We start from the raw sequence: 13969 nt of genomic DNA on the forward strand, positions 1-13969 counted from the left end.
TTTGTTCATTTGTTTTTTATGTTCCAAAAAAGTAGAGGTTTTGTGAAAACCATGTAGTCAACCTTGATGTTGTCTGCCATGTAAGCATACACAATCTTTAGCCTAATAGCCATAACTCTAACATCAAGATATTCAAATGAATCTTAAGATTAGAACGCATCATATTGTTCGTTGTTGCACATGTGTAGCAAGGTCAATAACTCTGGCTTTAAATTGTTACCCTTCACCCCCAACCTACACCCCCACCCCCAACAACAACAGATAAGTGTTGGCATCCACTAGTGGTGTGTTCTTGTTTTGAGTTAACTGTTTTAAATTGTTGTTTTATGCTCAAATTTATTATGTGTATTTCCTTTAGTTTTATTTACAGTTTAACCTTTTCTGAGTATACTTTTAGGTTTTACCAGTAACGATTCAATAAAAAAAGTTGATGTGTTCTTATTTGATAAATTAATGCAAGCATACTTGCAATGTTTGTTCATTCATATTTTTTTTATTCCCGCAACAGTCTGAAAGTCTAGGCAAGGTTCGCTCAGACTTTGGAAGCTGACTTGACTGATAACTTCCTCTCTTTGTCCCTTGTCAGTCCATAAATGATTGCTTCAGAAGACGACCCTGATGGAATCACTTGGCCAGTATTGTAGAGGAATCTTTCATGAGTGAGCCTCAACCAATAGTAATTCCATGCAGAACTCTCGTTGCTATGGTAATGGAAAAGATAAAAAAAATTATTGGACACTTAAATACAACAATGTACATTCCCCTCATTTGGCAGTAGTCGGGATTCAAAATAATTTGGCATAAAGGGTCATTCCAATATAGGTGAATCTTATCTTCGTTTTATCAAAATTGTTCAAACATACCTAAGTTTTAAAAAAAAACCTGAATGGCATTAAATAAGGAAACAACTCTGCCTGTCACTATTCATAATTTATCATCACTTGTAGTTTGATAAAGCTTGTCTGTCCTTTATTTTGGTAGGATTGACTTTGATACTTGACACACACAATGTACATCAGATAAAACGTCACATGGCATATGCTAATGTCTATTGTCAATTTCAAAATGAGATTTACATAATATTTTGTTGGCTTTAAGGCGAGAATAACAAAACACCAAAAAGCATTAAAAATGGTTTATTTGGCATTAGCAATATAAAACTATCACAGTTCTTTAATACTCTTTGAATAAAATATCAACATCATACAGCAACTATAACTAAAATGCAAAAATATAAAACAGCCAGTAGATATATATGACTAACAATGTACTTTCCATGGAAAAACTTCTTGACAACTGAACAATCATAAACATTCCATTTGAAGCTGCAGTTTCAAGTTTATTTAGCATAATGAATTCAAGCATTGTTTACCATAATTAATTTATAATTTTTGAAGTACAGTTTTTTTACATTTTCTATCATGTTGTGAATACTAAACCTCATGTAAAGTTGTCTAAGAATGAAGTTGGGGAAAAAATACCCAATGGATTTAAAGCATTTTATAGTAGTACTCTCAAATCAATGGCACTTAGCAACCATTTTCCTGTTACATCAGAAACCACAGCAAATAAAATAATCTGTCCAGTTCAGTTTTAGAAAAACAATGGCCTTTCAGGCCAGAACATATCAAGAATAGTATATTATACAACTTTTTTCTCTCTTCTTGGGAAAAAATAAATAACACCTTATGTACACTTAACTATGACTAGCAAACCAAACAGTGAAAATATCAAAACAACGCAGGCATAGCTTGCCCAAAACAACAAAAATATCAACTTGATCCAAAGCTACAATGCTTTAATAAATTAAAGTGATTTATATATCAACATCAAAATTGGTGCTCAAAGTAAAATCAATATGCTGTGCTAAAAATACATTTTCAAAAATATTTTTATTTGCATGCAATGTATGGCAGATTTCACGTTTTGGTGACCAAAAAGTTCCCGGTGAATATTGATTTTTAAAATTTATTGCAGATTTGTGATTTCAACATAATCTTTTACAGCAATTTCTTATCTATCATATTTTAGAACATTTGCAATGATTTATTCATGCATTTTTATAAAAAAAAGAATTTTGTATCACCATACCATTTGTGCTAGTGTTACAATATTGCCGGTAAAAACTTGTTTTTTTTTAATATTTTGATCCAAAGAAGTATTTTGTCTTGCACTAAATGGTTCATTTATCTATAAAACAGATTGTACAGACAAAAAATAAAGATTGTTTCGTTTTTCTCAAATAAATTTATTGAAACAAACCCTAATTGGACAACAAGACAGAAAATGCTTTCTGCAAACATAGGTTTTCTTTTTATATCAGATCAGATAAGCTATAAACATAAATGTTTTGTTGTGGTAATATAAATGTCTCTAGTATGGTGCAATTATCATTACCTTTGATATTAAACATATATATAATAAATTGCTAATTGCAGTATGTGCTAGTGTTACCACAAAACAAAATGAGTAACATTAGCAGTATGTCACATTAGCAGTTGGACAGAATGTTTCACAACAAATTAAAATACAGACCTACCACAGACTGTTTGAGCTTGATACAGTATAAAACAAACTATATAAATGATTGATAAACACGGTCAATTGATAATCACAAAAATTCTTAATTCTGTCCAATAAATAACGATATCAAACACAAAAGCGGTATGAATTCAATATAAACTACGTACCTAATGAATGAATACTTACAAACGATAGTTTACAGACGACATTGTTATGTTCGAATAATTGACTCTGGGAAAGTCATCAAATTTCAACGATTTTCTTGCTTAATAAAGCGCTTGTCTTAATGCTAGCGTGACATAATGTTAACGTTACATCGAAGGACAGAATGAGCCAAACTTGGATTAAGTTTTTATCAACGGTATTCACCACTATTTTTATCATTTCAATGTCAACTGTGAACCAGTCCAATATAAAAGTAATCGCTACCCGGATGTTAACCCTCAGTCGGTGTAAATTATTCACGAATAGAAAAGGTGCTATCGTCATGCTAAAATGGGACAGAATCGATTTTGAGTAACATTAACACATTTTTAGACCTAAAAAACTTTATGATCGGGAATGACCTATTTCTTGTTACATGCAATACTGTTTTTATCCGACACGTAGTCTTTGTTTTCAGTGATTTAATAAAGGTGTGTTTAGGCTTAAAACAGTTAGCAGTGGATCATGTCTGCTAATGTTACACAACAATTCGAGGACAGATTACCGTAACGTTATCACCATGCGCAATTACCGAAAATTTAAGTATATTACGAACGAAATGCAATCATTTTAGATATATTATTGTTTTAATTAACATTTCTTGCAAACATTATTCAACAGACAAGAATAAAATACTTACCAGATGTTACTGAAAAGCATCCTCAAAAAAGTGGTATATTGGTACCGGGAAGATTTTCTGTCTTTTTTGTCCTAAATATCGGCATATTTTTACATTTTTTTACCTTATTTAACACAATATTTTCATTATTTTAATACAAATCACTTCTATTAGGTGTTCTTATTGGGTTGGGAAAGGCAATTGCTGTATATATGACGTTGACATGCAATAACAATAAATGAAAGCAAATGGGCCAAATAATTGCCTTTTTTGTGAAATCTGCCGTATGTAAAAAGTCAGTAGAAATTTGATTCTTATTACTTTATACATTTATACCCCCACCCCACCCCATTGACCGTTGACTGGGTCGATGTTTTTGAATGAAGACTCAATAAAAACATTACATTTAAGCATGCAGGTTCAAAATGCTACAGAAAAAAAATACCAGAAAGGACGGGAGTTAGAAAGTATTGTTCATGGCAATAAAAATACAATAGGACTGGATACAAATAAAAGGGTATATCAGGAATCCGGAAACAACCTAATTGTTTGTTATGTCTAAACAAAATTCATCTAAATAAAATATTAAGACTTTATCTTTGGCATAACCATCCCTCAGCATACATAGTAGACCCTGAGAACTAACCTGTAGCACTTGGTTGTTAAACACTATGCACTTATCGTTACAACATGCAGATCATTTTCCTACTAAATATGCAATTTTCAGGAACATTTTCTATTTTAGAAATATTGTCTTGTTTACCAAAACTTGAGTATCGGGTCAGTATAATCAAAGACTCTATCACATATTCATTGTAGAAAGTTTGACTGTATAGGAAAATTTGATCCATTAGCTTAATATATAGAACCCCTCCGCCCGGTATTCGTCGTTGAAAGTTTGATGTTCTCAGTGGAGCCATTTGGTGAATTTCTTGCGCTCAGTGAATGAAGCCTTGTAGGTTTGGAGCCGCGAGCAGATTTTGGTGTGGGTATCTGACTTGGCTGGTTCATGAAAACGGGTGAGGTGGGTATGGAGCTCTGGAATAGCTCATCCGTTGGAGTTGAGCAAGCACTGGTTCCCGCAGATGAAATGCTGGTTCCCACAGAGGGCATGTTTCCCGCGGGAGAGACTGGTAGAGGTATCATGGAAATCTTGCGCTGACGCTTTCTGATCAGGTTCTTCCATGACACAAACACCTGTGCAAAGATTAATTAACAAATTTATTTTTAAGTACAATATGACAAAAGCTGCCAGTAGGCAAAATTGTGCTATACTTGATATTCCTGGAAACTTTTCTTTTAAACAGGGGCATAACTCAACAATATTTAAAGCCAGAGTTATGGGCTCTCCTATACATGTGCGTATTGTTTCAGGCAACATGTGTATCAAATTGAATGTCTAGAATAGTATTTCAAGTAATTGCCAAGGTTAGTTTCTGCAACTGAAATGACAAGCCCACCAGCTGATAAGAGAATGTCAATAATATTTAAATTTACCACCGTTTTCTTCAAATACTATCAATGCATAAAGGTATTTCTTTAGTTTAACATTCATCTCATGAAAAAATACATTGAAACAACTTGTCAATTATATAGTTCACACCATCAGGATTGAGCAGATAGCTGAAAGCTAATAATATTGCCATATTACCAGTCTCTTTGAACTCTTAAAATGACTAATTTTGGAATAGAAACTTTCTGTAGAAACATTATATATACATTTAAATATATACGTTTAAAGATTAATAAGTACTTTAATATGAACATTACTAGAGAGTTCATGTGCAATGTGACAAAGTAAACTTCTTCCATACCATTGAAAGTTGCTGCCTCTTCTCAAAGGCTTCCACTTTTCTGATGGCTTTATAACGGGCAAATTCAAGATGCCAGCGTCGCCACGCCTCCGTCATGAGTTTCTCACGATACTGGAATAAACAGGACAAATAGTTCATCAGTGCATGAAGGGTACCTAGCTTCCAAGATAAATTAAGTAATTAAAAGATACCTTAAACAGTGTGTATATACCATGTGATAAATTATGTCATGTTTGCTACGTCGGAAGGCAATATTTTGCTTAAAATAAAAACTTGAAGATAACTTTTCGCTCACCACACCATTTTAAATGAAACAAAGATCAGTCTATGCCGCTTAAAGAGCCCAATCTTGTTTTTATAACCGGAGTTTGATAAGGTGATTAGTTTCATCAAACACTTCGACAAACCTGTTTCCGAAACAATGTTTTGACAGTGCTCCGTCAGATGGCCGTATCGTGAAAAGGTCTATCGAATTGTTATAAGAAACTAAACTCTCAATCAAGATTTGGTAAAATAGCAAAGGCGGGGCTCCGTAAGCGGCATAGACTGCGCTATGTTTCATTTAAAATGGTAAAGAAAATAAAAAGGTATCATCGTTTTAAGTCTTTATACGAAGCAAAATATTGCCTTCCGACATAGCATTTATGACGCAATTTATCACGTGGTATACACACACTGTTAATGAAAGTTAAGTATGAAATGTATTACTAGAAGTTCTTTAAGGTACACAAAATTATCCAAGACGGGGAAACAATAAAAAAAATCAATCATCAATCTGCTATTTTTGTAACTATGATTTGCCCCAGAAACTGGCGTGCTCAACGAGATATTTAAAGATTGCGCAGTCAAATTTTGGTGCTTTGTCTTGCCACACTACACACATCTAAAACACAATGTGTTACCAGGCATTTCGCAGTGTATGCGAGATCCACCCTGTGTTTCCAGATGCGAGCATGCTTGGCACAGATCTTCTGTCGTCTCTTGGCTGCATGTCTGGTGGCCAACACTTCATTGAACCAGCTACGATGTACCTTATTGCTAAAATAGGATCAAATAATTACAGAAGCATTATTTAGCCCTTAACCATTCTGATGAAAAACTACCAATACGCTTAATTCAGAACTGCTATATTTTGGGTTTCACCCAATTATTCAGCAGTCCTTGAAAGGCGAAAAATGAATTCAAATAACCATTTTACTCGCCAAATAATTATAAACACTCCTCAGCACAACAGGGAGGTTTTATTTTCACAAAGAATTACTTACCACAGTTGTTTGTTGTAGAAGTTGCTTGCCCTCTCCATCTGTTGGGCCATGTGTTGACGCTCCTGTCGGCGTCGGCACACAAACTGGTGCCAACGCGTTGCTGTCCGCTTGGCAAGAATGTGTTCATGGCACTCATCCGCTATCACAATCTGGTGACAAAGAGGGTATTCAATGTCGGTAGGAATATTTATATATAAAAATTGAATACTGACCAATAATGAGCTTGACTGCATGTGTATCATAATCTTTTTACAAAATGAAGTTTCAGTAAGTAAAGTTTCGTTACATCTCAATTTAATGTGATGTCAAGTTCCTGATATTTTTTTTTTAAATTTTAAGAAAAACGTGTGTCTCAACTACGAGTAAAAAATAATAAATGCTTTCTATAAAACTACACAGTTTGGTACCTGTCTATTGTTCTGCATTTGATTTAAATTTCCTAATTATATCAGAAAAAAAAGGACTAAAAATCTAAAACTTTCACAATACCTTAAGTCTGAAATCCCAATGGCTAAGGGCCTGTTTCATTAGCACCATATTTTTCTCGTGAATAACCCTGTTTGCCATGTCTCCCAGCTCCACACAGTAGTCAAATCTTGTCTTGACAAGGTACCAGTATTTCTCAAGAATACGCTTGTTGCGTTTCCTTGTGAAGGTCACCTCTAGTCTTCGCAGATTGATCTGTTTGCGAGTGTACAGCAGCCATGCCTTGAACACACTAAAACAGACAGATATATTTTATTGAAATGTTTAATCATAAGGTACTGTAAGTCTTTTACCGTATCTTCTTTGAAGAACATTAAATTAATATTTGTTTTAGAATTCATTTGTAATCAAGTACTCCATTTAAGTAAATGCAAGTCTTGCATAGTTGTCACTGTACACATGTAGGTACACAGAGGTTCCATACATATCACTAGCTAAAGAATCAACATTTAAAAAAGATTTAAAACTGCAAAAAAAAGAAACACACGTCATTCACTTACTTCAGTTGTATTTTGAGGTTTGCATGCCCACGTATAGACTTCCTTGCCTTGGCCACATTGAACCAGTACAGATAGTACACCTTCTGTACTTGCTGATCCTTCTTCTCCTGATAAGCCATCAGGCTTTGTCGTCTTTCCCTGATTCCTGCAATATGAAAATGGTTTTATTCAATTCTGCTTAATATTGAAGTATAACCCGAGTCCTTTTATATTTTTTAGATTTCCTATTTTTTATCAATAAACTGTTGTATAGATAATTCAGTAATTAAACATATTGCCAATTCCACACATAACACGAAACACACATGTAAAAAGTTCGGTTTATAGGAACAGTTTCATGCCCTTTTATTTGCATGTCTTGCTCCAAACGAAATGAAGAATCTTAGAATTAGAATCCTAACCCTTACCTCTGGCAGTTGATTTCCATGCAGATAGGAGCGATGTGATTAGCTTCATGTTGAACACTCTCCCTGCTTGCAAACACATTAGCTCCGACCTCCACTGGTCCAGACAGCGGGACATCAACACCTGAAATATGTGTTGACATGTTGATAAATGAACGTAGAAATTCTCTATTATCAGTTAGAACATCCAACTGGTCCAGATAGGCGGACATCAACTCCAAAGATGCATATCACCACCCGGATAAAAGGAGGTATTAATTATTTGCTATCTTGAACAAAAGCCAAACCATGATTGGTCAAGGCATTGATATATACATGCCTTAAATCTGTCAATAGGTGAATAAATGGACGTAGACATTCTTTATCACCTAAAATACCTACATGTAGGCATCGAGACATCAATGCATATAGCGTGTAAAAGCACAAATAGAGGGAAAAGGAAATAGCATAACAATTAATTGTTGTCACTTGTCAATACGTTGGTAAATAGAGTTCCAAGCACCATTTGGCTTTGATATGATATATGGTCTTGTCAAAGATTGTTTTCTTTCTAAGCTTAAGATGAAATACCTATGTCGACACAGATAGCTAAAGATTCAGTGTGTGTATACCATGTGATAAATTACGTCATATATACTACGTCGGAAGGCAACATTTTGCTTAAAATGAAGATTTAAATCAAAGATAACTTTTCTTTTACAACACCATTTTAAATGAAAAAGCAGTCTATGCCGCTTAAAGAGCCCCGCATTTGTTTTATTACCGAAATTTGATAAAGTCATCAGTTTCATCAAACACTTCCACAAACATGTTTCCAAAATCATGTTTTGACAGTGCTCCATCAGACGGCTGTATTGGGATAAAGTTTGTCGAAGTGTTTAAAGGAACTAAACTTTCAATCAAACTATGGTAAAGGACCGAAGGCAGGGCTCCATAAGTGGCGTAGACTGCGCTTTGTTTCATTTAAAATGGTGAAGAAATAGTGAGGGTTATCTTTGTTAAGTCTTCACTCGAAGCCAAATATTGCCTACAGACGTATGAATGTTTTGATTGTAAGTTTTTTGTGATATCACTAAATTTACAGAAAATTATTTTGTTTTTGGTTGTACAGACAGTTATAGTCAAAACAATGATTTTCGGCGGCCATCTTGGACGCCATCTTGGATAGCAATGTTGTACCACTATGTTCACAACTGCAACATGCATTTTCATAAACTACAGACTTAGTCCGTTACATTGATATATAGAAACCCTTGTTTACAGACACAGACCGGTTAGTACAAGAAATAAGCCAGATATTTGTATCCATTTGCAGCACTAGTAGCATTTATGACGCAATTTATTACGTGGTATACTTTTATGACGCAATTTATCACGTGGTATACACACACTGAGATTGATTAATTATAAAACACAAATTTATATTGCCTCTTTTCCAAGATTCATTTCTTTGTTGTAGTTTTTATTTAGCAAAGTTTAATTTTGCGAATTGATCAGGCCACCAAACAAAACCTTACAAACAGATTGATTTCATGCTTATAATGCATGGCTTTAGAGTGAAATATTCCATGCACTCTATTTTGGTTATTTAAACTACATTGGTTGATAACTCATATATAAACTAGAGCCTACCTGGTGTTTTGAAGCCAGATGGAGCTGTAGTTGTCGATCTCTCTCCACATTTCTGGCATGGGCAGCCTTCCATTTGGTGAACAATCGACTCATCTGCAACAAATAAAATGTCACTTTGTTAATTCTTCCTCACATTTCTATAAAATAGCATCACAGGGAGGATAACTCTACATAAACTTGGAGCAGTTTCATCAAGAATCCTTGGAGCAATTTCATAAATAGGAAGGATTTTCAACAGCACAATACTACTGTTCAAAAGCTCTCCTAGGTACAAAATGCTCCTAGAAATCTTGATCAAAAGGACTCAAAAAGATTACTGCAAAAGGATGTCAACATTTATTTTCAAGGGGCATATTCAATTATTATATCCGAATCTATGGGCCTTGCTAAACATGTGTGTATAATTGCTAGCAACATGTTAATCAAGCTTTTTTTTTTTAGTTAAGACCAAGTTTACTTTTTTTATATGCAACCAATATTGACGAAGATGCCAAGGCTATAAGAAATGCAACCTTTTCCTTTAAAAAACAAAGTAGCCAATAAAAGAGAGGTAACTCACCTCCTGCCTCTGGAATGTCTGTACCAGTTGTTCACCCCTGCTGGTCTGCGCTTGCTGCCTCCAGTGTGTGGCAATACGCAGCACCCTCTGGTTGACCTCATGGGCATGGCGAGCGTGCTGGGACTGGCGCTCACGGTAACACCCGACCCATTGATGCAATGCTCTTTTTGCCTGGGAAAAAATTGTATCTTAATTATTGGAATGATGACAAATTTAATTAAATCAAGGTATTCATAACCTAACTATACATATGTTATACCATTGTTAAAGAGCTAAACAAATGTTATTTAACCATTTAGTATGCACCTTTAAATACAATGGAAGAATTTGTATAGAAAAGCTGTTTTGCTTATTTGCAAGGTATATTGTAGCTATTATCTCTGCATTCCATGGAAACTTATGCCAACCCTGATAAATCTGCTGTATTACATGTATGATGTAACTTTTAATCCCCCCACCCACGTCCCATTTCCATTTTTCTGATCTATAATATTGATTAACCAAACTGTTCTGGTATATTTAGAATTACATACCAAGCATGTGTAGGACATGAGCTGACACTGGAGCTGCCTCTGTCTCAGGTCCTTCTGCCACACCGCCACACAACGCCAGGAATACACCACCCTGTAAAGAGTATCGAGGAATTAGCTGCACTTATAGTCTCTTTTTTTTGTGTAGACAAATTTTAAAGCGCAATTTGCAGAGCATTTTGATCCATATGTACACATGTTTTTAACGTATTTGTATGTATCTAAATGGGTAGAAAAATGGACATGTAATGTAACTTGACTGCTAAGAGATATAAGCTAGTTAACATCATGCAGTCAGTTGAAAGTAAATAAATGCCTCAGCTGTGCCCTTGGACCCATACACCTACACCTTTTGTTGTGAACTGACAGTATAATTTTTACCACAACATCAAGCCAGTACAAAATTGTAGATTGTGTTTATTTTGCTAGGTTGTTTTTTAATCAGTTTTGTTTATTTTTCAATTGGCAATCGATTAACAAAGAAATACGAAATCCTTGCGAAATTTAGCCATTCTGCTTTCCTACATACTTGGTGAGAAGTTGAGTCTGATGCCAGCGCTGGGCCCTCTGTAGTTTCTGGTGTTCAGTTTTCCAAGTGAGAAACAGCCTGTTAACTGTCCTTGTGCTTCTTGTGGCTACAATATGGGTCGAGACCAGCTTGCAGCGCTTCTCATCTGAAATATGCAAATTTTGATGGTATTTCTCATGAGGTGATATTAACTTTAACATGAAGAGGAATTTTGTTTGTTTCAATGTAAAATATTTACTTTTGGTGTTCAGAAGGTGAAATACATTGCAGTCTTACACTGAAATAACCGGGTATTATTTTTGATGAACAATAAAGTTGATATTTAATTGAACAATTGCACCAAATGATGTCATACAGGAAATGATGTCAATGAGGTATCTTACTAGCAATGTGTGGGTCTACATTCAAATTTTACAGTGAAATGGACAAAATTAAAAAGTGGAATTATATTTCAATGAACTGACTGTTTTGAACGGTGAGTTTCTTAAGTATTTAATTACATTTAATTTTTTAAATAAACAGACAGAAAGTATAAAATAAATATGCATTAACTCAATGGTTTGCATTCCTGCATGAAATGGTTAACATGACCTTGTATATCATGTTTGTTTGTTTGTTTAACTTGACAGACTCCTGGGACTACGTTTTTACTACACTTGTACATAAAAGCTTTTCTCAGACACAATCCAATTATCTTATGACAATAACTTTTTTGTTTTGAAAAGGGATTGAGCTTCAATTATATTTTAAATGATTATTTGGTAACAGAAGACAGCATATTGTTAGTTTCTTTCTTACTCATACCTTTAGCCCATTGTCGCCAGGTGTTAAAGATGATTCCCAGGTAGTTATGCCAGGTGTCATGGTAACGCTGCTCTATCTCTGTCTGCTGACGGTATCGAGTACACCAGGTCTTGAACACCTGATAAGTGAAGAAGATGCAATAGCTGTACTTAGTTGGCTTATGTGCTAACTGCTGACAAACTTGTTCAACTACAGTGTTCCACGAAGTGATGAATACCTACAGTTGTACTCTTCTTGTATTAACTCTAACTCTTGTTAGAAAATTATAATGTCAGAAACTGCAGGTGTACAATTTCCCATAGTAACCAACATTCTTACAAAGTTTCATGAGTGTAGGTGCAATACTGAATATTCAGGGACATGACATGATTGGATGGATGCAACTCCTACATAGCCCCCTAATTTAATTATATGGGGGTTTAGTAAATGTAATAATTTATTATCATAATGCAACAATGACTGTTGGTTTGGATGTAAAGGTTGCAACCACAAACTTGTGAACTTTTTGAATGCATCCTATTATATGCAAGTTCTAGTTTTGTATAGCTTTCAATTTTGACACAGTCAAGCTTAAAACAAACTGGTTAAAACATAAAGTCACTGACCAATTTCTGTATCCTGTTGTCACAGAATGTCTGACATTTCACGGCCCGCTCATGTCTCTCCAGAGCCCAGTTGCACCATGCTCCAAAATACCTGCAGTACACAAATGCAACATTAAATATCACTAGCATTCTCTTCATCAGATGTGTTACCTATTGGGAGTACCCATCCATTTTTCAGGTCAAGCCTTACTTAAGGTCACTATGGCCTTGACCTTTGACCTAAGGACCACAACCAATGTGCATACAAAATTTGAAGACTTTACATATAGTTGTTCAAAAGTTACTGATCGGAAACAAAAGTATGATGTTGATGACATCAATCATTCTTGACAAAGAAATCCTCATGTTTCTGCCATGCTTCGCAGGTGACAAAATAAAAACATCAACTTTTGGAAATATTCATGCGAAAAAAAATTGTTGTCACAGAATGTCTGACACATTCCTGCATACACATAATGGAAACTGAGGGAGGCTTTGGAAAATTTATAGAAAAAAATAATCGAAATTGAGGAAAATTTAGTTAATGTTTACAGGCTTTCTTCAAAAAGTACTTGTACCTAAAGCGGTTTAGATTCATCTTTTACTGATTTTCATTACAAATCCATTTCAGCTTTTTATGCATCATACATGAAAGTTTAGGAATATCTATTGCCACTAGTAGTTAACAGATTATTCACACATACACTCGCAAATCTTTCGTATTTCTGTTTGAGATTGTTTTAAAAATTAAAAAAATCAAGAATAAGGTTTTAAGACGAAGTAATAGACAGTCTTATCAAAATCTACACTAAAATGTACTAAAGATGAAACCAAATCAAAATAATTTTCCTGGTATATAATTAAATAATCAGGCTGCAAGTATAATACCTTGTGAAATATTAATTACTTGATTTTGCAAATGATTTTTTGACAACTGCATTGTAAATTTCAAGTATTGTAAAAAAAATCTAAGAAAAAGGACCTCTGGAAATAAAAATGATATAATTCTTTATTTTGCGTACCTTTCAAGGATGATCCTATGGTATAGTTTCTTCAGTTTCTCCACCTTCCTGTACTGCCTTGACCACTGCCCAAAACACTCCTGTAGAGTTTTCCTGTTCTGCTTGTACCGGAAGGACCGCTCCCGTGGTATCAGTTGACGTTCCTCGTCCGTAATGTTCGTCCACAAGTGCACTATCCTCTCTGATTGCTGTTTTTCTTGTGCCTTAAATATATGACATTTGAAATATGACTGCCACAGAAAATTAAAAAGCAGCCATTTGCATCAGTACTTTTATGTATTATCATGATGTTTCGCACAGCTAAATCTTTAGAAAATTCATATTTTTGAATGATATCTTTACTTTCTGCTTTTGTTTCTGCCCATAATTTTAGGGTTACTTGGCATAAAATCATTCAAAGAGTGAAAATGCTTCAATAATTCAAAATCATCATTACAGTTAAAACTTAGAAACATCATATTTGTCATAGCAAAAGCAAAACATGATGCCAGAAA

At 34.5% G+C, this 13969-nt stretch overlaps 1 protein-coding gene across 6 annotated transcripts in view; it reads right to left on the reverse strand.

Moving 5' to 3' along the window:
* Positions 1–1120: 1120 nt before the first annotated feature.
* Positions 1121–13969, reverse strand: part of LOC128246851 (uncharacterized) — a 52779-nt gene continuing 39930 nt past the window's right edge. For all 6 annotated transcript variants that reach the window (XM_052965340.1, XM_052965339.1, XM_052965335.1 and 3 more), the window contains 14 exons: positions 13476–13678; positions 12475–12565; positions 11870–11987; positions 11066–11210; positions 10540–10630; positions 10007–10177; positions 9448–9540; positions 7819–7939; positions 7412–7556; positions 6915–7143; positions 6426–6574; positions 6063–6198; positions 5161–5271; positions 1121–4543 (listed from right to left, as the gene is read on the reverse strand). In XM_052965340.1, the coding sequence (XP_052821300.1) occupies positions 4202–4543; positions 5161–5271; positions 6063–6198; positions 6426–6574; positions 6915–7143; positions 7412–7556; positions 7819–7939; positions 9448–9540; positions 10007–10177; positions 10540–10630; positions 11066–11210; positions 11870–11987; positions 12475–12565; positions 13476–13678 (2145 nt within the window). In that variant the 3' untranslated portion in view covers positions 1121–4201. The remainder of the gene's footprint in view (positions 4544–5160; positions 5272–6062; positions 6199–6425; positions 6575–6914; positions 7144–7411; positions 7557–7818; positions 7940–9447; positions 9541–10006; positions 10178–10539; positions 10631–11065; positions 11211–11869; positions 11988–12474; positions 12566–13475; positions 13679–13969) is intronic.

Source organism: Mya arenaria, chromosome 9 (genome assembly GCF_026914265.1).
Source record: "Mya arenaria isolate MELC-2E11 chromosome 9, ASM2691426v1".
Lineage (NCBI taxonomy): Eukaryota > Metazoa > Mollusca > Bivalvia > Myida > Myidae > Mya > Mya arenaria.